The sequence below is a fragment of the Doryrhamphus excisus genome, linkage group LG1 (genome assembly GCF_037039965.1).
Source record: "Doryrhamphus excisus strain RoL-2023G ecotype Guam linkage group LG1, RoL_Dexc_Guam_v1.1, whole genome shotgun sequence".
In the NCBI taxonomy this organism is placed as follows: Eukaryota; Metazoa; Chordata; class Actinopteri; order Syngnathiformes; family Syngnathidae; genus Doryrhamphus; species Doryrhamphus excisus.
In genome coordinates, this window is record NC_136357.1 from 15,572,416 (window position 1) to 15,599,098 (window position 26,683).

Genomic DNA, 26,683 nt, shown 5'->3' on the forward strand with positions numbered 1-26,683 from the left:
GTACACACCTCAGCAGAATGTTTCTACCTCCATATTTGACAGTAGAGATGGTGTTGTTGGACTCGGATTCACTAATTCTCTCTTGAGTTGATGCCAAAGAACAAACTTTTTTAGTCCCATGTAACCACATCACATTCTCCCTGGGTCATTTAGTCAAACTTCAGACTGGTCTGTACATGTCTTCTTGACTGCACTGCAGGATCTCATCTCTGTGTTACTAATGCCGGTGGCCCTCACCTTTTTAAATAACCATCCTTGCACACTGGGTAAAGCTCTGAAGTTGAACACGGTCGATTCTGAAACTCATGATGGAAAGTTGTGGAGCTAATTCCGATTCACACTCAAGTGTCTGGTAATATGAAGAACCAAGTCAATTAACACCAGGTTTACGATTCCAAAGACTGTATTCCAAAGAGTGTCTCATCAATTAAAAAGGAACTACTTTGTGTCAACACAAACAGTGATGCTAGCTAGTACTGCTCCAAACACTGGAGAACTCTTTTAGTTGTACCAAAACTTCCAATTTTGTTTGCTTTTCAGTTTGACCGCAGCATGTTTTGGGTGACAAATAAGTGTAGATGAAATAAAAAAAAAAAAAACAGAACAAAATGTGTTTTATACCAGGTACATGCTGACAGATGGCAAACCGCTTCTGAACTGAGGATGCCCAAACCTTTTCCAGTGAGGGGCGCATTCAGTAACATTTCATGGGTGGGCGACTATCTGGCTTCCAAAAGTATTTAATCAGTTGCTTCCAAAGTATTTAATTTAAACTTTTAAGATAGCAACATGACTTGCAAGTCCTCCATCAATCTGAGACAAGCTTTTGATGGTTTAAGTGGATAAGTTTTTCACATGCGGCCATCCAGACAGCTACCTTACCCATGGTGCCAAAAATAAACACAAGTTGACAAATAGTGTATGTGATACACAATTGAATCTACCCACTGCAATAAAAAAGAACAGACTCTTTAAGAGTCAATGTTTTATCACTCATAGTTCATACTGTGTATCACACATCCTTCATTCATGTACGTTACATTACATGTCATCAGTAAAAAAAACTGTAAAATTCAGTTTTGTTATTAGATATGGTCTGATGTTGTGCTCCTAAAAAAAGACACAAACACATACAGATTATATGACACTAAAACACATAAACACATAAAATAAGACATAATTCCGGGTGGACTGCTGCCCACTCCTGTTCTGAGCTGTTAAATATATTGAAATAAAAAATACATCTCTTTGTGTTAGATGTTTTCATATAACAGTGGAACCCGCTTATGTCGACAGCCCTGTCATAGTTGACCATGTCATCAAGTTCTGGTGAACTTGTTGTTATTAAAAAGTGCCCGTTTAAGCCGATGTCAACATATGTAGTAGACCGCTTTCAGCGACATAAAAGCGATCATTCCTATGGAAAATGTGTTAGTTGATGTTTGTGTTGTAATAACTTCATCATTATCACTACGCAGCGGGTTACAATGTACATACACACAGTGACTTCCTGTTCAGTGCAAAATAAGCTTTGAAATAAATGCATTTCAATATTAACCAGGATTCTACCATAGCTACTAACAAAACTATTTGTTTTTTCTTTTGATAGTTGACCAGAAGAGAGATAAGCACATGTATGAAAGTGTTGTCATTGTACTCGTGACATACAAGGAAGTTAGCACAGCAGCTGTGTTAGATCACAGCACAAAATATCACATGAAACACAAGAATCCAATTTTATTCATTTTCTACCGCTTATCCTCACTAGGCTTGCAGGGGTGCTGGAGTCTATCCCAGCTGTCATCGGGCAAGAGGAGGGGTACACCGTGGACTGGTGGCCAGCCAATCACAGGGCACATATAGACAAACAACCATTCACACTCACATTCATACCTATGGACAATTTGGAGTCACCAATTAACCTAGCATGTTTTTGGAATGTGGGAGGAAACCGGAGAAAACACACGCACGGGAGAATTTCAAACACCTCACAGTCCAGGTGGAATCAAACTCAGGTCTCCTAGCTGTGTGGCCTGCGCGCTAACCACTCGACCACCGTGTAGCCGAATCCAAGTATGTACAAATGGAGGAAAACAATGTCAATGAACTGCTGCAGGTTAAAATATTTCGAATGCCTCTGAACAAATTCACAAGTAAATTTTCGAGCAATGTTTGGTGATATCGTAGACCGCTTATGTCAGCCCAACGGGCATCGACATAAATGGGCTCCACTGTCGTGTGACAACATTTCAACTTTCTCATGTGTGGTCCTAATCATCTGGTTATGTTTTGGTGTGGGCCACAACAAATACTTTTTGGCCCCCAAGCTGCACGTTGGACACGCCAGCTTCCAAAAGTAGTGAAAACAGGGCATAGTTGCCTCTCTCTTTTGCATGGCAGAGGAAACACGTTGACGCTCCTTTGTTTTCCACCGCTGGCACTCCTGGCTTGTATCTCAGCAGCGCACGTCGTCAGGGGTGACCCGCCAGGTCATCCGGGACAAGCAAATGTTCATGCGGTGCTGATGATCCAGACATGCCAATATTCCAGAGCAAACAAGTCTGTCAACCAGCTGTTGGATGGCTTATATTTCAGCGGCTTGTTCACCCGCCAGGCCAACTCAGACTCAATGACAGCGTGCAAGACTGCGCCACACGCCGCCGCCATCCTGTGTCGCTAACGCGACTGCAATTCAAGACGTGTGCTCCCAAAAGCCTGGCGGGCTATTTGCAGAGGTGTTAGCCCATCATGTGCTTGCTTGGGATGCTTCATGTCTGACATGTCAGAAGCTTCCTCAAGATAGCCACCAACCACAGATGTGATGTTTGATGCTTCTCAACTTGATGTACAGAAATGTGCAAGAATTTATGTCAAACCAAGCCTAACTGGCCTGACCAGACCAGAGTTTCGGCTTCAGTACAAATTGGGATTGGTTTTGCTTTGTGTAGAAAATGAACAGAAGGTTTATTTTTAACTTTACATGAAGAATGCAAGTCATGAGTTGACTGACGAGTCAGTCTGGATTGACATGCTGAAAGATCAAAGATGATAAATGGCATGTTTGCCCATGACATGACACCGGTCTATCTCTGATTTGTTCAGATTCAGAAGCAATGTTTCCAGTTTCAGCCTTGTAACAATGCTATTTATTTAGTTGAGACTCAACCATGTCTCCTTCTGGTCTGTCCTTGTCTCTGCAGTTCATGGCTGGCGGGGTCACGGTTGCCCAGCTCCATCCCTCAGCCTCCAGGGCCTCTGTGGTGCTCCTGATGCCCCTCACCCACAGCTGAAGATCCCGGGTGGGCGAGGGACGGTCAGGGATCACTCTCTCGGCGTGCTGCTACACAAGGTGACTTGTCAATTTTTTAAATATGATTCAGTTCACCCTGAGTCATGTTTGCTGCTCAGCTTTATCGAATGATTAGGTGTAACGATTCGATGTAATGACAATTCAGTTCACGAGTCGTGCTTGGCGGTACGATTCAAGGGTTCATTTAGAACAGGGGTCTCAAACACGCGGCCCGCAGGCCAAATGTGGCCCACAGGACACTAGTTTGAGGCCCCCGCCTTGATATGAAAGTTTAATGTTAGTGCGGCCTGTGCAAGTTTGATATGGATGCTGTATGGTATCATGTACCCAGAAAAAATTATTACGTTTGATTAATGTTCATGTTAAAGGTTAAATAACTGTTAATAGTTATCCTCCCTATCCGTGTGGAAGTGGTAAGTTTTTGGCTATTTAAGTTTAAAGGAAATAACTTGAAGGCTACCGTTTAGGTCGCTAGCTCTCTAGTTTGCGAGTTAGCATGTGTCTCAAGACCCTGCAGTTGCGCAATATGTTGTAAATAAAAAGAGTATAAATGTGACTATAGTTGTGTTTTGTCATGTCTACAGCGCTCTAATAATGCTTTGTTAATTTTAATCTGAAAAAAATAATTTGTCTACCCACCAACTATATGTGGTTTCTTAAGTTTTTATTATTTGCCGTTTTATTATTATATTCATTTATTTATTACTGATTGATTGATTTTCTCTATTCTTGATTTGTTTATTTACTTTTCATCTTATTTTGTGTAGAAAAATAAAAAGTAAGATATTTGAGAACAGTGGAATATTTTATTAGAGCTTTTCTTGTAGAAAATCGGAACCAAAGCGAAGTTTTTTAATTTTTTTTTTTTTTTTGGAAAACCTGATGCGGCCCAGTCTCACCCAGACCCGAGCTCCAGTGGCCCCCAAGTAAATTGAGTTTGAGACCCCTGCTTTAGAATATTTGTTGAGGAGTGATCATTTTAGAGGCTTTGTTCAAGAAGGAAGTACAATGTTCTCAACGGAATAAAACCTTTTATTGTGCTGAAAATATTTAACATTTACTTTTCAACTCTTTCCTCAATTTTAACTGATTAATAATCCAAACGGCAAATCACAAAAAAAGTTCATAATTCAATCAGATTTAGGTTGATGATACGTCAAACTTAATTCTTATGAGTATCTGTGTGGATATCGGCGATACTGGCCCTGTTTTACTTGGTACGATCGATTGTAGGATCGATACCAAATCTAGCAGTATCGCACACCACCGGGATAGGTACGCCATCTTGATGACGTGCTTAACAGAGACACTGAATAGGATACTACCTTGGTGTGGTGAGTTTATGATACGTTTTGATAATGATGTTATCAATGCAAAAGAAAAATACATAAGAAATGCAAGTGTAAATTTGTGACAGTCAGCCGCTCTTCTCCTTCCTGCCCTGGCACACACGTAAGCGTATGTATAAGTCATCTATGTAGTGAAAGAATTGTTCCACCTCTAATAATAATGTTATAATACAGCAGGGGATTGTGTCTAAACTAACGCTTGTGGAGCGATGGAGTGATACTGCGGACATGTGACTGTCCCCGGGGATTAGCGTTAGTGGGATCAGACAGATAAGCAAGTCATTGTTCTCCTTGTGAAGCTTTGCAGCTTCATCAGATGTAAAATAGGAAAGTCACTTGAAGAAAACGCCGTCAGGTTGAAGGAGGACAAACATCGGCAATTTGTTGAGCTGTAAGCCCCTTTAGTCACGCGAGAACGTTTGAAACGATTTGTCAAAATAACAGGAAATGAGTTGCTTTGTTTGTTCGTAACCCAACATTCATCATCATACAAAAGACTCCAAGCTTACTTTGCACTGAGCAGGAAGTCGCTTTGTACACATTTTTCACTTGCACTAGAAATGTATCTTTTCACAAAAATCCTTTTTTTCTTCCAGTTTTTGTTGCGAACTAATATTTTGGTGAAACCTGTGTTCTGCTACTGATTCCTATAGAATGAGAAAAGTTAGAAACTTTTTTTTAGATGAGTCCATTCTTTCTTTTGGTATATTTCATGTCTATATAATATATAAGAACACAATATTCATTGTGTCAAAATCATCAAAAATGGCCGGTACCGAGAGGGTATCTTATAACCCGGGGCCAGTCTCCCAATGGCAGCCTGTCTCGCTGTCACTGCCCAGTCAGTAGACTCAAAGCGCTGAGGTGACTCACCTGACTAAGTCTGTTTCCATCAGGATGAGAAGTTGACCGTGACACAGACCACGGAGGTGAACGGGAACCCCACACTCCTCCACTTCCACTACCAGCTGAGCGAGCGCCGCTCGGCCTTCTGGAACAGCGCTTTGTCTGAGGACAGCCTTTTGCTGGAGATTCCTGCTGGACCGCTGGTGGAGGGAAGCAAAGAGGGGTAAATGTTGGCTTCTCAACTCCAATATTGCTGCATGATGACGCGACAATAACCAGGCTGGGAAAAGAAAGGCTGATGATTATTTGTAAGACGGGAATTACTTTTTTTTTCTGAAAGCAAGTAGGGCTGAAACAGTCATTTTGATAACCGATTAATCGGTCAATTATTATTTTCATCTTAGCTCTAATTGATGAATGAATGAAGAACCTTTGTTCTTACTGCTGGTCAGGTTTAATTGTCCCCTCGGGAATATTCTAAAATTAAACATGAAACAAGTGGAGGGGGATTAGGACCACATTGAAAAGAGAACGGGTTGAACAAGATAGCACACAAAGGAATGTTGAAATGCATTTTTACAGCTTAGCATATCTTGGAAAGTGGCCTCCAGTCTTGTATGTATGTACAGTAAGTCTATAAGATCTATAACAAAAGTGTTATGAGCACATGCCCGCCCACTGACACCCCCGGTCCTCTTGTAGGCTCACTGCCCTGCTGGAGTTTGCAGAGGAGCAGCTGAAGGTCAACTTAGTCTTCCTGTGGTTCCTCAAAGGCCGAGAGGATCGACGTAAGTGCGCCAGTGTGCGCTTTCTTTCTCAACCTCCTCTGTAGCTGTCATGCAAGTTAACCACGGTTAATTCATTCATTCACTCACTTTCTACCGCTTATCCTCACGATGGTCGCGGGGGTGCTGGAGCCTATCCCAACTCTCTTCGGGCGAGAGGCGGGGTACACCCTGGACTGGTCGCCAGCCAATCACAGGGCACATATAGACAAACAACCATTCACACTCACATTCATACCTATGGACAATTTGGAGTGGCCAATTAGCCTAGCATGTTTTTGGAATGTGGGAGGAAACCGGAGTACCCGGAAAAAACCCACGCATGCACAGGGAGAACATGCAAACTCCACACAGAGATGGCCAAGGGTGGAATTGAACACCACGGTTAATATTATCGTTAAAACATTTTAATGATGAACGAAAGGGATGTAGTGCATTCATTTTTTTAACCGTAGCTAGCATGGAAATGTAAAACGTTCACCACTTGTTAAAACATTACAAACATTAAAGCTTCTAGCAGTCTTTAAGTTTAAAAATAAGTTGCTGCTATTGCTACTAACAGTAACACAACAGTACCAACCAACTAGCTAGATAGCGCACCAAGACACAAGAGTCGTCCAACAGAAATGTTGTTCCCAAACCCAAATGGCCGCGTCAATCCCAGATGATGTGGATGGATGGATTCTGTTGCTCACCGCTTGTTGTGGGGCAGCATCAGTTTTGCCCCACTAGCTTGTTGGAATCACACACCCAGCACTTACTGTTTGTTTACCTCCACCTCCAGAGTCCATCATCAAGACGTTCCACTACATGGGCTTTGAGATGGTGAAACCGGGCGACCCCTCGGTACCAGCCCGGCCCGACTTGGCCTTCATGGTTTACTCTCTGGACAACAGCAGCTCAGACGAGGAGTGACCCCGAAACCTCGCCCTGCCGACCTCTTCTTGCTTTGGGTAGTGCCCCTACTCCCCCCGGATGAGACTGTGGGACAATAACTTGGACAATATCTTGACGACCTTTGCAAGGCGACCATGTCTTCCCTTTATCAATAAAATGTTACCATGTCCATTTTAAAAGATAAACTTTATGTTGTCCATTCCAGCACATGTCTCTCAGAAGTCATGGATCAGCTCGGTCCAGTCCACTAAACCAAAGCCTCTGAATCACAAAACGACAACAAAATGACAAACTTTTGTCATTCCTGCACTGTAACGAGGCTTCTTGTGCCTAACCAGGAGAGTTGTTACTCTTCAGTCTTATGGAGGAATGTGTGGTGTATGTGTTTGTGTGTCCAGAAGGACCACATCAGGGTATGACCATATATGCAACTAGATGAAACATGCAGGAGGTGTCCTGCTGATGTGTAATTGAACACTTTGATCACAACGCCAAAGAACCCATTGTACCCCTGCTTGTCGGTGGTGTTGGAGCCCCATCTTCATCCAAAATGTCTACTGCTATTTTTAGCTCCATGTTTGCTTGGGGGGGTGTGGGGGGGGTGTTCTTAGTTTCGACATGTCTTCCAGGTGTGATTGAGCCTTCACTACACAGTAGAAGCTTATAATATTGTTTAGTGTACAGTATATTTGTCTTTTTTGTGACAGGTGAGGTATTTATTGTGTTAGCCACCGGTTGAGGACAATCCACGCTTGTACACTGTGGACATGTGCCTCCCTCTGGGCAGGGGAAAATAATTATCACAGAAATAAAAATAAAAACATGGAAAAACTGAAGTTGTTGTCTACAGTAAAGACTACTAGCTGAGCACAAAAAAATAAAGAGTATGACAATTTTTTGAATGTATTTTTTGTACATGTGGAAGAAGTCATAACAATGAGCGACTCTAAAATTGGTAATTTAGGGAGACAAAAGTCCTAACACAGGAAAAAGATTTTAAAACTTGTAACTCAAGTTTTAATATTGCAGGAAAAAAATAGTCACATAGTTGTAATATGCAATTTTACAAAGTTTACATACCATATTTCCTCAAATAACTTCCTATGTAAACAGGGTGTCAATAAATAACAAAAAACTATTAATTCCTAAGGACTTTAAATGGGACGCCATGTCCTGGTATGATGACATCAGCTGTTCGCAGCGCCCTCTGGCGGCTCACTTCCTGCATTTCGGTGTTGACACTCAACTCCCGCCAACTGTCCTCGTCACAGCAGCTGTCAAATAGGTCCCCCGCAACAAGCACGGTACCCACTGACGTCCCTGTCACCTGCACACTCACGTCCTGCCCCGTGTGGCCAGGAGTGGGAACTACACATACCTGAAACGACACAAGCAACATTAGGACATTACCTAAATACGCTAACTTAAGTTGTAAAATCGCAAGAAACGATGCAGAATACGCAAATAAAGTCGTAAGATTTGGAGGTAAAACATGATTAGTTGAATTAATGACAAGTCAGTGATGATTATGATTTAGATTATAGTCTAACAAATTAGCAATGCCAATACTAAAATAAACGCTGCCTTTTGTAAATACAGTTAATAAGTCATACTAGAAAAGCACTTGGTAAAAGTAGACTTAGTTTGTATGAACGCAAACTACAATTATTTACACAGTAGTAGAAGAAAATGGCTCTTACGTGCTCGTCCACGATGTGCGCGTCGCCTTGCGCCAACCTGTTGGGTGTATAAATGTCCCCTTGGCTCATGTCATGTCCAACTATCATAGGCGACGACGGGAAAAGACTCAAGTTGCCCACGTGGTCTGAGTGTCCATGAGTCCCCACGACCAAGCGGATGTCTCCTGGCTCCAAACCCCGTTCTTTAAGCGCCTTGATGAGGAAGTCTCTGTCCCATGGTCCCCCTGTGTCCACCAGTATATTGTTATCGTTGTGTCCCGTTATTAATGTGATGCTTCCGTCTGCCTTAAATGTCCCGTCTTGTTGGGGGTGACAGTAACCTACTTTGAGGACAGACACGGAGTATGGACAACCTGGAAAGTTCAGTTCAGATAGAGGACTTAGTTGGAATGGACCACTTGAAGCCATTTGGACATCTTAGCCGTTTCCAAATTCAGAGTTTACAGCCTCCGAAGGACCAGCAACGAGCGTTGTGGGCCTATGGCTGGAGCCTTAGCGTTGCCCACACTTCCGGGTTATGTCACGTGACCTCGTGTTTACACTGACGTGATATGGGGAAGCCGACCCGGACCGACAAAGAAGAGAAAAAAAAGAACGTAAATTATAGTATAGAGGCAAAGTTATTATTTTTTGTCTTTTAATTTTTACAGGCGACATGTCATGTGACCTCGTGTTTACGCTGACGTGGTATGGACCGCTTGAAGCCATTTGGACATCTTAGTCGTTTCCAAATTCAGAGTCTACAGCCTCCGAAGGAACAGCACCTAGTGTTGTGGGCCTATGGCTGGAGCCTTAGCGTTGCCCACACTTCCGGGTTATGTCATGTGACCTCGTGTTTACGCTGACGTGGTATGGGGAAGCCGACCCGGACCGACAAAGAAGAGAAAAAAGAACGAAAATTATTGTATAGAGGCAAAGTTATTATTTTTTGTCTTTTGATTTTTACAGGCGACAGACGAGGGGCTCTGAATTGGGAGAAAGCTATTTAAAATATAGTCATATTAACAGCTACTTTTTATTGTATGCTAACCGGCCATTAAGTACATTTGGACAATCTGATTGAATGGGACAAGATAATGCAGAATGTATATTATATGGTACTACCGTTAGATTGGGGATACCTAATGTAATGTCCTGAGCCTCAATCTTTTTCTGTGTTTTCCAGCCATCAGGTCTTCGGTTGGTGCTACACTAATCCCGAGGGGTCGCCGTCCTCCTCTGCCCTTAATCCCATGAAGACTTTTTACATAAAGAGGCCAAAATGTGCAAACGTTAGCAGCTCAAAACTAAGTAGTTTTTTCCATTAGTCACCATCTCCGTTTATGAAGATAAATGCACGAACAGAGACACGTGGATGGACACTTTGGAATGGCCCACACACTTTGTCAATAACATGGAGTGTTTAAGTGTCTCTAAACTTTTGATGGCTACTGTGCGTTATTTATGTTCTTAGGCAGATGGGATAGGCTCCAGCATAACTCAGTGACCCAAGTGAATAAAAGTTGTTAAATTATTTTTTCATGAATCAGCAATAAGAAATTATCAATTGTATAGAAAATGTAATTATGATTTACTGTCGTCATAAATTTCCTTAACAAAAATCAATCTCGTATATCTATCTAAATGAGCTGAAATAAAACAGCAAAATGTGATGTTGTAACCGTGTTACACAATCTGTGCAGGATGCATCAACACCAGCTGCTTCACTCTGGAGCTGCCACACATAGCTCTAATCTAATCTTTTAATGCTGCTTTAAAGTACAAAAAGTCCGACATTTTGGTGCCCTGTGTATTCTGATATAGGAGCAGTTGTTCTTCAAAATATTACAGCAGAAACACATTGTGGAAACGACGACAACAAATGGAAACATCCTGAATCACAGCAGTCACACTAAAACTGTTCAGACAGACAACTATTGTGCAGCGGCTCCCTCTAGTGGCACATTCTTGAATGGCACCTTGGGCTGTGCGTTAAGAACTATATGTACACTGCGTTGCTAAGTTAATGAATCTCGACAGCATAGTTCGGTCTCAAATCTGCTGCTGTTGTCAAGAGGTGTTAAGGTTCTCAGTAACAGGGTCGTATTGGTGTTGGATCGATACATCCGTGTGGTTGGTGTTTCCATTGCACCTCAAAGATAAAAGTTGATGAAGTATGAGGAGTGGTATGTATTCAAAATTATACCATGTAAATAAACATACAGTATGTTGTAATGTGGTGTCCGAAGGCCAAAATAATTCAGGGGGCAGACTTGCAGTTCGCCCAGTCTAGGCACATTTATTTAGCTTGGCAGAGAAACTTATGGAAAACACTAAAAATACAAAAAAATAAATTGGGAAAAAAAATGACTTGACTTCCCAAAACAACAAGAAGAAAAAAAGGTATTCGCTCACATCACTGAAACTGCATAAAACTCCATAAAACATTAACCCATACACATATTTCCCTACCCGAACCCAAGATTAAATACCCATCCAACCTTACAACCCCCCCATCCCCAGTACATGGTATGGTCTGATGATGTCACTAATGACATCACCAAACCTATCAAACCCAGAGACAAACATTCCTGCAGGTGACTCCCCTGGTAAGTATCCCCAGGTAAGACCAACTCTGTACAGCTGTTTGAATCCCAATTTAGCCTGCATGAACACAGCACTATTACCAATGACATAACTCCACAAACAATGACATCCTGAATACAACAACACAAGGGACAAGTGATGAGTTCTAACTCATTCACTTTGTCACACAGTACAAAATTAGATCACATTTATATTTGAAAAAAGTGCAAGTAAGTAAAAAAAACAACAACAAAATGATTGGACCTTGAGTATTGCCCCACAAATGTTCCTGGGCTTCTGGGAACGGATCCTCGTCAATTCACAGAACTTTCCCAAAATGCCGGAGAAAGGTTTTGTCTGTGTGATTTTGGTGGAAATGCAGTAGGAATTGGAGAAGTTACTGAAATGGTTCCTGCGGTGGAAAACCCTATGAAAGCCATCAAAACATGAGATTTCATGTTTCTCATACATTCATCTATTTGTGGCAACCTGCTACAAATCCATTTGGATTCCTACAAATACAATTTGACACTACCTGTTCACCCTAGCTTATAAATACATTATAATTAATGTAGCATTGAATGTAGTCATTCAACTACTGACAAATCAGAAACTTTTTCTGGTCTTATCGGACACCTTTGGAAAGTAACATAACAACCTGTATTGCATTTTGTTTATAAATACAGTGAAGAAAATAAGTATTTGAACACCCTGCTATTTTGCTATTTCTCCCACTTAGAAATCATGGAGGGGTCTGAAATTTTCATCGTAGGTGCATGTCCACTGTGAGAGAGATAAACTAAAAAGAAAAATCCAGAAATCACAATGCATGATTTTTTAACAATTTATTTGTGTGATACAGCTGCAAATAAGTATTTGAACACCTGTGTATCATCTAGAATTCTGACCCTGAAAGACCTGTTAGTCTGCCCATTAGAAGTCCACCTGCACTCCATGTATCATCCTGAATCAGATGCACCTGTTTGAGGTCGTTAGCTGCATAAAGACACCTGTCCACCCCATACAATCAGTAAGACTTTAACTTGTAACATGGCGAAGACCAAAGAGCTGTCCAAAGACACCAGAGACAAAATTGTACACCTCCACAAGGCTGGAAAGGGCTACGGAGCAATTACCAAGCAGCTTGGTGAAAAAAGGTCCACTGTTGGAGCTATCATTAGAAAATGGAAGAAGCTAAACATGACGGTCAATCTCAATCGGAGTGGAGCCCCATGCAAGATATCACCTCGTGGGGTCTCAATGATTCTAAGAAAGGTGAGGAATCAGCCCAGAACTACACGACAGGACTTGGTCAATGACCTGAAAAGAGCTGGGACCACCGTTTCCAAGGTTACTGTAGGTAATACACTAAGACGTCATGATGTGAAATCATGCATGGCACGAAAGGTTCCCCTGCTTAAACCAGCACATGTCAAGGCCCGTCTTAAGTTTGCATATGACCATTTGGATGATACAGAGGAGTCATGGGAGAAAGTTTTATGGTCAGATGAGACCAAAATAGAACTTTTTGGTCATAATTCCAATAAGCGTGTTTGGAGGAAGAAGAATGAAGAGTACAATCCGAAGAACACCATCCCTACTGTGAAGCATGGGGGTGGTAGCATCATGCTTTGGGGGTGTTTTTCTGCACATGGGACAGGACGAGTGCACTGCATTAAAGAGAGGATGACTGGGGCCGTGTATTGTGAGATTTTGGGGAACAACCTCCTTCCCTCTGTCAGAGCATTGAAGATGGGTCGTGGCTGGGTCTTCCAACACGACAACGACCCGAAGCACACAGCCAGGAAAACCAAGGAGTGGCTCCGTAAGAAGCATATCAAGGTTCTAGCATGGCCCAGCCAGTCTCCAGACCTGAACCCAATCGAAAATCTTTGGAGGGAGCTCAAACTCCGTGTTTCTCAGCGACAGCCCAGAAACCTGACTGATCTAGAGAAGATCTGTGTGGAGGAGTGGGCCAAGATCCCTCCTGCAGTGTGTGCAAACCTGGTGAAAAACTACAGGAAACGTTTGACCTCTGTAATAGCAAACAAAGGCTACTGTACCAAATATTAACATTCATTTTCTCAGGTGTTCAAATACTTATTAGCAGCTGTATCACACAAATAAATTGTTAAAAAATCATGCATTGTGATTTCTGGATTTTTCTTTTTAGTTTATCTCTCTCACAGTGGACATGCACCTACGATGAAAATTTCAGACCCCTCCATGATTTCTAAGTGGGAGAAATAGCAAAATAGCAGGGTGTTCAAATACTTATTTTCTTCACTGTATGTATAAATGACAATTGGATTACTAATATAGTAATCCCCCTGCACTGGATATGTGCTGGATATGATAGATTATTCACATCTTGTTGATGATGGAGCACTCATTCTGTTTTTAGATTTTTAAAAGGCCTTTGACTCTCTGGAACATGAGTTCATACGTATATACAGCTCTGGGCCACCTGGCTTTTGGAGGTGGCTTTAAAAAAATGGTACAGACTATATACGTATAAAGGTATTAATAGTAGCGTTGCTTTATCTGAAGGTTCCTCCCAAAGATTTGTACTTGATCGAGGTATAAGACAAGGTTGCCCAATTTCTCCTTTTTTGTTTTTAATTGCAGCTGAGATGTTGAACCTACACATTGTAAACTGTATTCACGTGCAAGGAATCAGTATTGGAGAGCACTCATTATTAATTAGTCAACTAGCAGATGATACGTGTATATTTCTAAGAAATGATCAGCAGATCCCATCAGCCTTGGAGGGTTTGGAGGCTTTTTCCAAGGCTTCTGGTTTGGTCATCAATAGAAAGAAATGTGAAATTCTTTTCATTCATGAGACAGACAAGCAATCGGTCTGCGGAATTACTGTTAAAAACTCTCTTCAGTACCTTGGGGTTGCAATCCATGGATCTACATGTGAGCGGCTAACTGAGAACTTCTCTCCAAAAGTGGAAAAGGCTAAATCTATATTCAACTGTTGGCTTCAGAGGGACCTCACCTTACAAGGAAGGATAATGCTCTCCAAGGCTGATGGGATTTCTAGAATGGTTTATCCTGCCTTATCACTATATGTTGACAGAAAAACATCCTCCGCCATCAACACTACATTATTTAAATTCTTATGGAGAAATAAAACAGTATATTAAGAGGAACACAATGATTAGAAATTATTCTGAAGGAGGATTCAATGCCATTGACTTTGAAACTCTCAACCATATGTTCAAAATCAAATGGGTCAAAAAATGTCTGATGTGTGACAAAAGTCCTTGATTTGTTTTTCCCAAACTTTTGTTTGAAAAATGTGGTGGCCTCAAGTTCCTGCTGACTTGTAACTTTAAATATTCCAAGTTAAGTTATCCCTTTTTCACAAGCAAGCACTGGATTCATGGAAATTGGCCTTCAAACACAACTTCTCTCCTCACAAATGGATGATGTGGAATAACCAATACATTTTGCACAGAAACAAGTCCATGTTCCACAAACAATGCCTGGAAAGAAACATCATTTTTTTCTCTGATTTCTTTGATAGAAATGGAACATCATAAAACAATAACATGTTTGTTCAAAAACATAATATCGACATGGATCCTGTTGATTATGAACGAGTGATTAAGGGAATCCCAGCCCAGCTTTTGCAACTGTTTAAATCATCTCTCCGGAGTGGGCTGGTGGAAGGAGTTTCTCCAGGTTTGATGATTGGTGGAAGGAGCATTCTTGACAGTAAATGTGATAACAAACGCATAAGGAACACACTTAGTTTAGATAGAGGTTGCCCTCCTACAGCTCTTGTATTTTGGAGGAACTCCTTCCCTCACATCCCCTTTGAAAAGATATGGAATGAACACAATCAGTTTTTTTATTCCAAACAAAGTGAAAGAACTTCACATTAAAACAATCCACAATTTTTACCCTTGCAACTCACGTCGAGCCAAATTCATGGAGGGGGTCTCGTCACAATGCTCATTTTGCAAAATAGAAGAGGAATCAATAAGGCACTTGTTCTACGAATGTCCCATTTCTCAAACATTTTGGACCGAAGTTTCTTTTTTTACTTTTTATGTCTTTTAATACACTCATTGACATCAACATGGAAATGGTCTTGTTTCTACAATGCAACCTTCGTAAAGATCTGCAGAATGCTGTGAAATGTCTTTGTTTATTAGAAAAATTCAATTTTCACAAATCCAGAGTCATGTTATGCAAGCCAAATATCAATAATAATAATACATTTTATTACGTAGACGATTAATGGAGCGCAGTAGGAAGTAAGCTGACCAGGTGACGTAATTAATTCACCGGTTTTCTTCTGAACTGAAAATATTATATGAATCACTGAAGCTAATATTCAAAAACAGAAAAGCAGTGAAAACCTTTCAAATATTGGAGAACGTTTTAAAAACAATTCATATGAAGAACAGGCATGAACAGTGAAATGTTTTCTATTGTTTTTATTTTGTTGTTCTTATTTTCAAGTAATATCCCTCGCACATTCCCTTCTTTGTTATTTATGTTTTCATTTATGTTGATATTGTTCTGTAGAATTGCACTTTCATGTTCCTGTAATTCTGCTTATACTGTTTTGTAATTGAAGATTGTAATAATATATATATTTAAAAAAATGAGTGGTTTTGTCTCCTGGTGTAAATACGTCAACGTTGCCGCCATATTGGATGTGTCAAGGAGGCGCTGTAAGTGAATAAAAGTTAATGTACTCGCGTTCTGACTGTTTCCCAAGTATATTAGTGCGTGTGTAAATGTATAAACGAGAGGAATTAATTATTAATTATTTCAGGGTTTAAACTTTTGATCAGCTGATTTCACTCCACTGCTCACTCCATTTTTTTGTCTCACTCCCATTCCTCGCTCGACACAAGAGCGAGTTTGTAGTATTGTAATACATGTTCTGACCACACGGGGACAGCATTGTCTTATCTACAGTAATGTAGTGATGAAGACACAGGCTGCTTAATTGGATGTAACTGACATTTGAAGAGAACTATAGGAGTCCATTCATTCATTTTCTACCACTTATCCTCACGAGGGTCGCTGGAGCCTATCCCAGCTGTCTTCGGGCGAGAGGCGGGGTACACCCTGGACTGGTCGCCAGCCAATCACAGGGCACATATGGGATGGAATGTGGGCGGAAACCGGAGTACACGCAAACTCCACTGGGTGGAATCGAACTCGCAGACCATATTGTAGTTATATTTAGAAACTTTTTAGGAAACTAATACGTTAATTGAAACTATTTGCACTAAAATTAATTGACCAAATGTCTGTCATTGTGCTGTCTTAAATATGAAATATTGCTTCAATATTAAACAAACTTGTTGACAGCTGATGAAGAAAAATGTCCCCTTTATGATTTTTTTCTTCTTGATTCTACGGCTCACTGTCACTTGTATTCTGTGGCATGGCCTTGACTCCCCCACCCCCACCCCCACCACTGTATGATACCCAGCCTTTCTAGACCGACGGGAGGATTTCCTTTTCAAAATGTCTGGCTGGTAAATATGTCACCATGCAAGCTGGAAAGTGATCCTGTGAAAAACAGGTGAGGTTTGTGTGTGTGTGTGTGTATGTGTGTGTGTGTGTAGTCTCCTGTGCCAATCAAAGATATACATTCTGACAAGAGATGTCATCTAAATGAGAGCAGCAAAGCAACAATATGTAACAGTTGCAGATCAAGATAATACAGGTGGACCAGACAGGACACTTCGTTACTCTTTGTTTATTTTACTGATAACATTTAGTTGTCGCAGTTATGTGCAGTATTTGTTTTTTTTAAGCATATCCTGTTTTATAAGACCAGGGGTGTCGAAAGTGCAGCCCGGGAGCCATTTGCGGCAAAAATGTGGGGGAAAACCCACAGAAAAAATGGTCAAAATAAAATGTTAAAGCGTTGATACTAATAATACATAATAAGACATATATCCGTCTTAAAAATATAAAAAATATCTATAGATAATCTATATAGCTACAGCTTTAGGCAAGCCACCATGTTGGCCCCGCCCACAAGATGTCATCAAGTCACTTTCATGTTTTTTACAGTATTTATTGCATTCGTTGTCATTATGAATTATTAATTGTTCTGTTGATAATGTGCCAGTATGAGTAGTAATGAATGCATCAGTTATTATTAGTTATTGTGGTACATTTGTACCCCTCAGCCCCTCCCACTTCTTTCCCACTGCATCCCATCCTGCTTGGCGTGGACGCGCAGCGCGGGCACGCAAGAGGAAGCTGCTCCGCGGCGTCGAGAGGTGACGTGATACGAAACGACGTGACGTGACGACAGGACTGCAGACAGAAGCGGTCTCCCCCCCCAGGAGAGGGAACGCTACACACACATGATCGGGACGTTGGGGCGGTTGATTGTGGATCTCGTGTCCGGACGCGCGACGCTGGTCTCGGACTGACTTGTTGGCTCTGGCCGCTCTTCCTCGTCGGAGGGCAGCCGCGGACTGGAGGCGGCTCGGTTGGAGAAGGTAAGACGACTTCGTGTTCTTTTCGGACGTGACGACGCCACGCTACACGCTGTCATGAAGGTCAGCCTGATGTTGTCCTTCACGGTCCTGTGTAAGAACCAATGACATGGAATGGTCTAGATAGCTGCCAGCAGCCTTGCAGGCACCCTGAGGCTCCAGAAGGAACCCCCCCACCCCAACCCCCCCGCCTCCCTGTCGTATGAATGTCACTCTGTTCTCTTACATAACGCCTAAATGTGCCTTTGCAGATGTTAGTGAGCATTGTGTAGTCGTGTTCTTTTTATGGATGCTTGATGCTCATTGCTAGTGATGCTAGTGATGCTGCACTCTATGATGGCTCAGAGCAGTGTGAGTCAACAGTTATAGTATCATGGAAAAAAAGACATGTTTCATTGTGAGGGTTAGCTCTCCAATAGTAAGTTAGCTTTCCTGTACTGAGGGACATGGGTCAAAATGTATCGGGTATTTATTGTGAGTCGTTTTCTTGAGGAGCACTAGGCCTTTCTGCTTCATGATGGTTGTAGTATTCCCTTTTGTACGGTGGCCGACAGGGGCTAACGCGCAGCAATGTCAAGTCAAGTCAAAGGGAAAGTCAATTCATGAATGCGATTGTTCCTCGCTCGCCAGGGCGAGTTCACTCTACCGACTGGCTGGCGAGGCTCACTGAGGGACGGGAAGGAGAGGAGGAAGTGTGGAAAATGGCAGTGTTTGTTTATGATGCAGCACATTAAGTAAAAAAAATGTAGTCATTTGGAAATTAGATGCGAGTGAGCGATGTGAGTGTGAAGCGAGATTGTGACTTTTTAAAAATTTGAACACTTGTTTGTTAACCTTGTCATTCTGTAGAGCAGGGGTCTCAAACACGTGGCCTGCAGGACACTAGTTTGAGGCCCCCGCCTTGATATGAAAGTTTAATGTTAGTGTTGATATGGATGCTGTATGGTATCATGTACCCAGAAAAAATTATTACGTTTGATTAATGTTCATGTTAAAGGTTAAATAACTGTTAAGTTATCCTCCCTATCCGTGTGGAAGTGGTAAGTTTTTGGCTATTTAAGTTTAAAGGGAATAACTTGAAGGCTACCGTTTAGGTTTCTAGCTCTCTAGTTTGCGAGTTAGCATGTGTCTCAAGACCCTGCAGTTGCGCAATATGTTGTAAATAAAAAGAGTATAAATGTCACTATAGTCGTGTTTTGTCATGTCTACAGGGCTCTAATAATCCTTTGTTCATTTTAATCTGAAAAAAATAATTTGTCTACCCACCAACTATATGTGGTTTCTTAAGTTTTATTATTATTATTACATTTATTTATTACTGATTGATTGATTGTCTTTATTCTTGATTTGTTTATTTATTTTTCATCTTATTTTGTGTAGAAAAATAAAAAGTAAGATATCTGAGAACAGTGGAATGTTTTATCAGAGCTTTTCTTGTAGAAAATTGGAACCAAAGCAAAGTTTTTTAAATTTCTTTGTTTTTTTTTGGAAAACCTGATGCGGCCCAGTCTCACCCAGACCCGAGCTCCAGTGGCCTCCAAGTAAATTGAGTTTGAGACCCCTGCTGTAGAGCTTTCATGCGTTTGAGTAGTTGGCCAATGTTGACAAGTTGAAACAGGCCCGGCGTGGTCCTGTCCAGACGGACCCCACTCAGCACTCAGGTCATTTAGCCCACAGATGAGATGAGATGTCCCGAAGGGGTGAGGGGTGAGAGCCTCCTCCTCCTCTTCCTCCTGTCCCAGCCTGTGGCCTTTTGCGGCAAAAACACGTCACTTTCTAAACACCTTTTGCTGCTTTGCTCAGCAGTCGGGTTTGACCCTAAAGGACAATGATAAACATGGATGTACTTTAGTAACACTATGTCAGGTGATCAAGAACCCCTCGTTTATTTGCTACTGAGCAATCGATTTAGTTAAGTCGTCTGCAAAAGCTGATTTGTTCTCAGTGGGCAACCATGACTATTTAGCTTGTTAGCTTCCATTGACGTAAGTGAACAATGGCAATTAAAGAGAAATAGAGAATGTTATTGGAGCGGGAAATAATCAATTGTGTTGCTCCAGGTATTGTATTTTAACTATGCATTCAAAATGGAAAATAAGTTGTTGGAAAAGTTAGCTCAGAGCCGACCAATAGCGGCCTAGATTTTTTTTTAGAGGCGTACGTCAAAGGACGAAGGAAGGTTTTGAGGGGGAAAGAGCGAGCTGGTGTAGCGTATGCTGTCGCCTCACACAGAAGCATAATTCAAGTGTAATTCATTCAATGCCAAAGACGTATTAATATGTTTTTATTAACCCGAACACTCGATCCCAAAGACGTCTATTATGTTTTTTGCGCAAGAGGCAAAAAGAGGTGATTATGCAAAGGTTTGGCTAGTTTTCTCATAAGCAAGTCCTACTGTCTGTGAGACATTAGCAGCATTTCATACATACAGTATATTTAAAGCTAAATATTTGTGTTTTTATTTGTTATTGGTATTAATATTGCAGTGTTTTTTAGTTACGTGATACCCTTTTGCTTTGTATTTTATTTTTGCAATTTTACCTCACGTTGGACACCCATGTAGGCAATCGCAGGGTGTTGCCAGGTGACGGAGGAGTGTATCTGAGCTCTACTTTTTTTTTGGCTCTGTCGCTGTTTCAGGGGTTGGGTTGCATTGTGGTGGGGTTTTGGCTGCTTTCAGAACCGCATTGCTTTGCATGGTGGCATGGAGGTGCTGTTCAACCTGCGTGGCAGATACTTTCCCCTGGTTGACCTCTTTTATTGAACTACACAATCCATTAAGGGTGCAGACAAGTCCATACATGCGTGTTTTGAGCTGATGGAACTTAAATAACTTTGATCAAGTGGAGAATTACTACAGCTTGTGCTGGGACATTTAGACGTCGACAGCTGTTCAACTTCGATGGAATAAAACAACAACACGTTACTTGCTGACACTGATAATGGGATCACCAAGGTAGATTGGTTAATAGTGTGGGTCAAACACCTCCACTTCCATATTACTGTATTATCATTCATAGTAGCGATGCCATTGTTCAGTCTGATTGGCTTCTTGATTCTTGCTTCTTGAGCTTGAGGTCGATAGGCAGATGGGTGCAACGTCTGCAAAAATTGCAGTCGAATAGCAGAATAGAAGTGAGAGTTCAAGTGTGAGAAGACATGAATATTTCACATGTGTTCTTATGTAAGGATGAAAGAGCATCGCTCTGATGGCTCCAGCTGCTAATTTGCCGTGAAAGCAACTCCTGTCGACACATGACGGGACGTCAGAGCGTGTTTGATGCACGCTAAAGAACGTGGAAATGGGAATGACGGTGGTGTTGAATAATTCACGTCGGCTTAATGACACATTGTCGACATTTGCCACGTCTGTAACAGTGTGTTACCGTTACCGTTGCGTCATTAGTCAAGAAAATCAAGAATAAAGAAAATCAATCAATCAGTAATAAATAAATATAATAATAATAATAAAACGGCAAATAATAAAAACTTAACAAACCACATATAGTTGGTGGGTAGACAAATTTCTTTTTTCAGATTAAAATGAACAAAGCATTATTAGAGCCCTGTAGACATGACAAAACACGACTATAGTCACATTTATACTCTTTTTATTTACAACATATTGCGCAACTGCAGGGTCTTGAGACACATGCTAACTCGCAAACTTGAGAGCTAGCGACCTAAACGGTAGCCTTCAAGTTATTTCCTTTAAACTTAAATAGCCAAAAACTTACCACTTCCACACAGATAGGGAGGATAACTATTAACAGTTATTTAACCTTTAACATGAACATTAATCAAACGTAATAATTTTTTCTGGGTACATGATACCATACAGCAGGGGTGCTTATTAAGTCGATCGCGATCTACCGGTCAATCGCGAGGTGGTACTGGTCGATCGCTGGTCGATCGCAGCGTGACATTAAAAAAATATCATCCTAGCATCAATGCCGTCACTTGATTGATATACAGGGCAGCCATTCAGATGACAACTGAATGTTGCCCTTTGGGTGACCAATCAAATCAAACAACGTCTCTAAGTGCAGCAGAACTTACGATGTCAGCCTATCATCCATCCCCGTTACTTGATTGACATACAGGACAACCATTCAGATGACAACTGAATTTTGACCTTTAGGTCACCGCTCATGCGTAAACAACGATGCAAAGTGCTAAGCTAGTCGGCGAATTGCGTCAGATTTTAAGCCCTCGCTAAAGTTTATGGTCACTAAAATGAGTGAAGTAGCTGGACCAAGTAAAAAGGAAAAAAACATAGTATCACTTCCATACGGAATGGGAGGTGGACTTTTTTTTTCACAATGTCTTTTTCGAAGTGCGTTTGCCTGGCTAACCTGGCTAACCTGGCTAACCTGGCTATCAGCAGCTACTGTCCGGACCCTGGCTGATTCAATTCAGTGCAAGTCATCAAAGTAAACTCAGGTAATTACAAAAAATGTTCATAATTAATTATGTGTGTTTTGCAATATTGGCTCATTTGGTTATGTAAGGTACATCAACATACATTGGACGTACAAATAATCCTCAATACATTTGAAAATAAATAGATGTTTTGCATTTTTGTAGTGGGTAGATCATTTTGACTCGGTCATTTTAAAAGTAGCTCGCATGCTGAAAAAGCGTGAGCACCCCTGCCATACAGCATCCATATCAAACTTGCACGGGCCGCACTAACATTAAACTTTCATATCAAGGCGGGGACCTCAAACTAGTGTCCTGCGGGCCACATTAGGCCCGCGGGCCACGTGTTTGAGACCCCTGCTGTACAGTATATACTGCGTATACTATGCTAAATGCACAACATTTTCATTGCACCATGTGGCAAATAGTGCTATTTGTGTATCTTTGCTTGGACAAATTTGTGCCTCTTCTGAAGGCATTTGTCATTATTTGAGGGGCCTTTAACTATTTATAATTTCTTATTGGAATGAAGTCTAAGACGACTTTTATTGATATATTTCTATATTGGTCGTATCAAACAAACAGATGCTCACTCAGCAAGTCTTATTTTGGTCCGTATCTAAAAAAAAATACTTCTGACATATGATTCTGTTGTTGTTTGTCTTTTAACTTAATTTTTGTCAGTGCCTTAAATATGATGTCTTTTACACATTTTAAAAGTACATTACATTTAGAAAGTACTGTGAGACTCTTACTTTGGTGTCTTTATTTTAGTATGTAAGATTAATGACTGCATCAACAAATGTTAACTGTAGAAGCATACTGTATCAAATTTAATCATATGGATTGAATCATTCTGTTACTAAAGGGGACCTATTATGCTCATTTTTTGGCACTTTGTATTGAGTTGTGGACTCCTATAGAGCAGCTACATACAATAACCATCTGTAGTTCTTTGGATTTCGTGCTTCCTGCGAAAACGGTCTGTTTTTAATCAATCCCACCCACAGCCCGTGTCCAGGCACGCCCACTCTGTTGTGTTTTGTCACACGCCCAAGTGCTCAAGAGGACTTCCGGATAGCTGCCGAACCCGACTTTATAGAAGTTGATAATAAACAGCGATTTATCTTTTTAAAATGTATGTAACATACAGCTAAAATGTGTTGGATCCTGAATCTGATCCAAAAACAGAGACTTGACAGATCCCTCAGATCTTCTCAATGAGTATTGTGTGTTGCTGTGGGTCCTTCTCCTATCTAAAAGTACTCACAGGTGGCGCCATTTTGTTTGTGACATTAACGAAAATGACAAAACGATTTTGTTTTCATGGTTGGTGCAAGAGTTTAAAAAGTAGTAAAAAAAATGTAGGATTGTAATTTAAGGTTTCAACTTGTCCTCGTCTTTGTCTACAACTTTGATGAAGACCCCAGAAGAGCCCACCTGAGAACAACCTGACCAAACGCTGGAGGCTTGTTGGTGTAAGACAAAACCAGGATGAGGTCAATGCCTCGCATAGCATAGCAGCCCTGATATATGAATCTATTTATAGAGTGGGGGGGGGGGCATCTTCAATAACGTCTGTCATTGTCCCCACAGACCACAAAGATCCTGCAGTCTGGTGATCAGGTTTCCATTGTCAACTTTGACGTTAGAAAACCTTGAAGCGCTTGCTCTCGCACTTTCTGATAACAAAAGCCGACCTCTCTCAAACCATCTTACATTACTTTTATTGCACTTATATTTGCAATAAGTCATTTTTTACAGAATAAAAGTTGTATACGTTTTTTTGTGCTACTGAGCTGGATGGAGCGAGTTTTCCTTTTGAGCAGAAGTGGAGGAAAAACAGGAGTACACTTGGCTTCAGGACATTTTGGAGTAGTTATTGTGGCTTCTGACAGTGGTGCAACTTTTAACACAGTTTTTGCAGTTTCTCCGCCATGGAATCATATTATTCAAATACAGACATGATCAAAATCATAAGACCAGTTGAAAAATTGCTACAATATGCATTTTGCACATTTGGACCTTCATGAGGTTTTAAGTAGAGCTACAATATGCAAAAGCAAGAAGGGGGAGTCTGACAAAAACATTTGGAACTTGAAATTGTTTTTTTTTTCACCTGATCAAAAGTTCAAGACCACACGCTAGAAAAGCTGCTCAAAATTCAAATTTTTCCCTTACTGGTGTTGACTTTGCCAGTGAGCATCAAACATGGGACATTGAAAAGTGGATGAAAATTTTTTTTACCTTGACGATCCAGATGGCTTCCAACATTACTGGCATAAGAAGGAGATCCACCCGAGATGTTTTCTACCCGGCACAGTGGAGGGGGGGGGTCCATCATGTTTGGGTGTGCTTTTTCATTCAGTGGAACAGTGGAGCTTCATGGGGTTCAGGGTCGTCAAACGACGGATGGTTACATGCAGTTGTTGCAGCAGGCATCCTTCATGATTCATTCTAAACACATGTTTAGAACAAGCAACAACTTACCACTTCCACATTGAATGGGAGGAGAACCATGGCTTACTACTTGCATTGTGAAGGTGATCTAACGTAATGTCATGCCTCAATCATGACTAACATTATTGACGTCTAGTGACTGGAATACTACAGCATCAGGCAAAATGATCAAACACATTTGTAGGTTAAATAAAAGGCAAATAAAGTAAAGAAACAAAAAAGTGTTTTTCGAAAAGTACATATCATGCCATTCTGTTTCATTAGGTTTTAAAAATTAAATCGGTTCTGACGGTGCAAGGTCGGCCGGTTGATTTTTGTTTCAATGCAGATCCAGTAGCTCGAAGTAGGTAACCCATAACAAGATGGCGTTTGGAGCTGCTATGGGATCATGTCTACCAAGATTGAAGTGCAAACGGAACACTCGTTGTGTTGCAGTTCCAGATTCTTTTGTTTTGATAAACCTTTCCACAATAAAAGCGTGATGCTCACCAGTCAAATTCATGGCAGCAACTGAAAGAGAAACCAAAAACAATGGCCTTATAAATCCATATTATATGGGAAAAAATAGCATTATATGGACTTTTCGAAAATAAAAACACTTTTTTCTTTCATTACTTTATTTGCCTTTTATTTAATCTACAAATGTGTCAGATCATTTTGCCTGACCCTGTACATATGACTAGTCTTTCAATAGTTTTTGACTTATAATAAGCCATAGTTTACCACCAAACAACCATAATTATGATGCCAAAAAAACTATGTAGCAAGGGATGACTATATATGCTAAGCTATCAGTGCAAAACATCTTAACCTTATATTAAATATGTAACAAACCAAATTAGCATAATAGCTAATAATATATCTAATTAATAATGAATTCATTACATTCGTTAGGACGGATTAAAAAAATGACAAGTTGACTGGTGCATTGTTACCCTCTCTGGATGACGCTAAGGAAGTTAGCATTCATTCGGATTGTATGTATGTATTTCTGCTTATATGCTGCCCCCTATTGGTGTGACTTAGTTGCTTGCAAATTGTGTTTTAACGCTATAATTATACTTGATTTGCTTAGTTTATCACACAGACTTAACATGGATCAATATTGGGTAGTAGTGTGTATTTGGATCATGTTAGGAAAGTAAAAAAAGTACGACTCTTTTCAGTCTATTTAGTGAGAAGTCTGTGTATATATAGATCCAGTGTGTTTGTGGTGTGAGAAAATTGTGTTGCAGATGCTGATTAGAGTGAGTGTGTCCAGAGACAATCAGAAGCTTTGTAGTGCCTCAGGCAGCTGCAGTCCCGTGATAAACATCTCAGTGTCTACTGACACTCTTTGACTAATCACATTCATTGTAAATAATGTGCAACTAATGAAGCTTCATTCACAAACACTGCCATGCTGCTTTCTACCCTATACACATCCTACTAGGGGTGTCACGAGATAAGAAAAGTCCAATGAAAAAAACATGAAACATACAGTATATGACAGGGGTCTCAAACTCAATTTACCTGGGGCCACTGGAGCTTGGGTCTGGGCGAGGCTGGGTCGCATCAGGTTTTCCAAAAAAAACACACACAAAAAAAAACGCATTTATTAAAAACAAAAAAATAAACAAACTTTTTCAGTGCTTTGGTTCCGATTTTCTACAATAAAAGCTCTGATAAAACATTCCACTGTTCTCAAATATCTTAATTTTTATTTTTCTACACAAAATAAGATGAAAAATAAATAAACAAATCAAGAATAAAGAAAATCAATCAATCAGTAATAAGTAAATATAATAATAATAATTATATTTACTTTTACTTTTATATTTACTATTTCGTTTAATAACAATGCACACGTTGGCTC

At 40.7% G+C, this 26,683-nt stretch overlaps 3 protein-coding genes across 9 annotated transcripts in view; 2 read left to right on the plus strand and 1 right to left on the minus strand.

The window, feature by feature from the left end:
• The first annotated feature begins 2,535 nt into the window (after positions 1–2,535).
• LOC131131388 (ornithine decarboxylase antizyme 2-like) lies at positions 2,536–8,023 on the plus strand. Its single transcript, XM_078793716.1, is given in 6 exon segments — positions 2,536–2,735; positions 3,201–3,267; positions 3,269–3,349; positions 5,556–5,728; positions 6,208–6,293; positions 7,075–8,023. Coding segments are annotated over 6 exon segments (738 nt in total). The 3' UTR covers positions 7,206–8,023.
• Positions 7,789–9,428, minus strand: mblac1 (metallo-beta-lactamase domain containing 1). The gene is made up of 2 exons (XM_058076070.2): positions 8,888–9,428; positions 7,789–8,565 (listed from the first exon to the last, which is right to left on the minus strand). The coding sequence occupies exons 1-2, from the start codon at positions 9,293–9,295 to the stop codon at positions 8,326–8,328; spliced, it is 648 nt and encodes a 215-aa protein (XP_057932053.2). The 5' UTR covers positions 9,296–9,428; the 3' UTR covers positions 7,789–8,325.
• Positions 9,429–17,706: 8,278 nt separating this feature from the next.
• LOC131130787 (unconventional myosin-IXAa-like) overlaps positions 17,707–26,683 on the plus strand; it is a 100,647-nt gene continuing 91,670 nt past the window's right edge. For all 7 annotated transcript variants that reach the window (XM_058074769.2, XM_058074771.2, XM_058074770.2 and 4 more), the window contains exon 1: positions 17,707–17,949. The gene's annotated coding sequence lies outside the window, so the exon portion shown is untranslated. The remainder of the gene's footprint in view (positions 17,950–26,683) is intronic.

What these genes read in the sequence shown, in the direction of transcription:
- mblac1 (XM_058076070.2), bottom strand. Translation starts at nt 9,295, where the DNA reads ATGGCTTCAAGTGGTCCATTCCAACTAAGTCCTCTATCTGAACTGAAC. An exon ending in CGCACATCGTGGACGAGCAC is followed by an intron (nt 8,566 to 8,887) that starts GTAAGAGCCATT and finishes GTGTCGTTTCAG; the next exon opens with GTATGTGTAGTTCCCACTCC.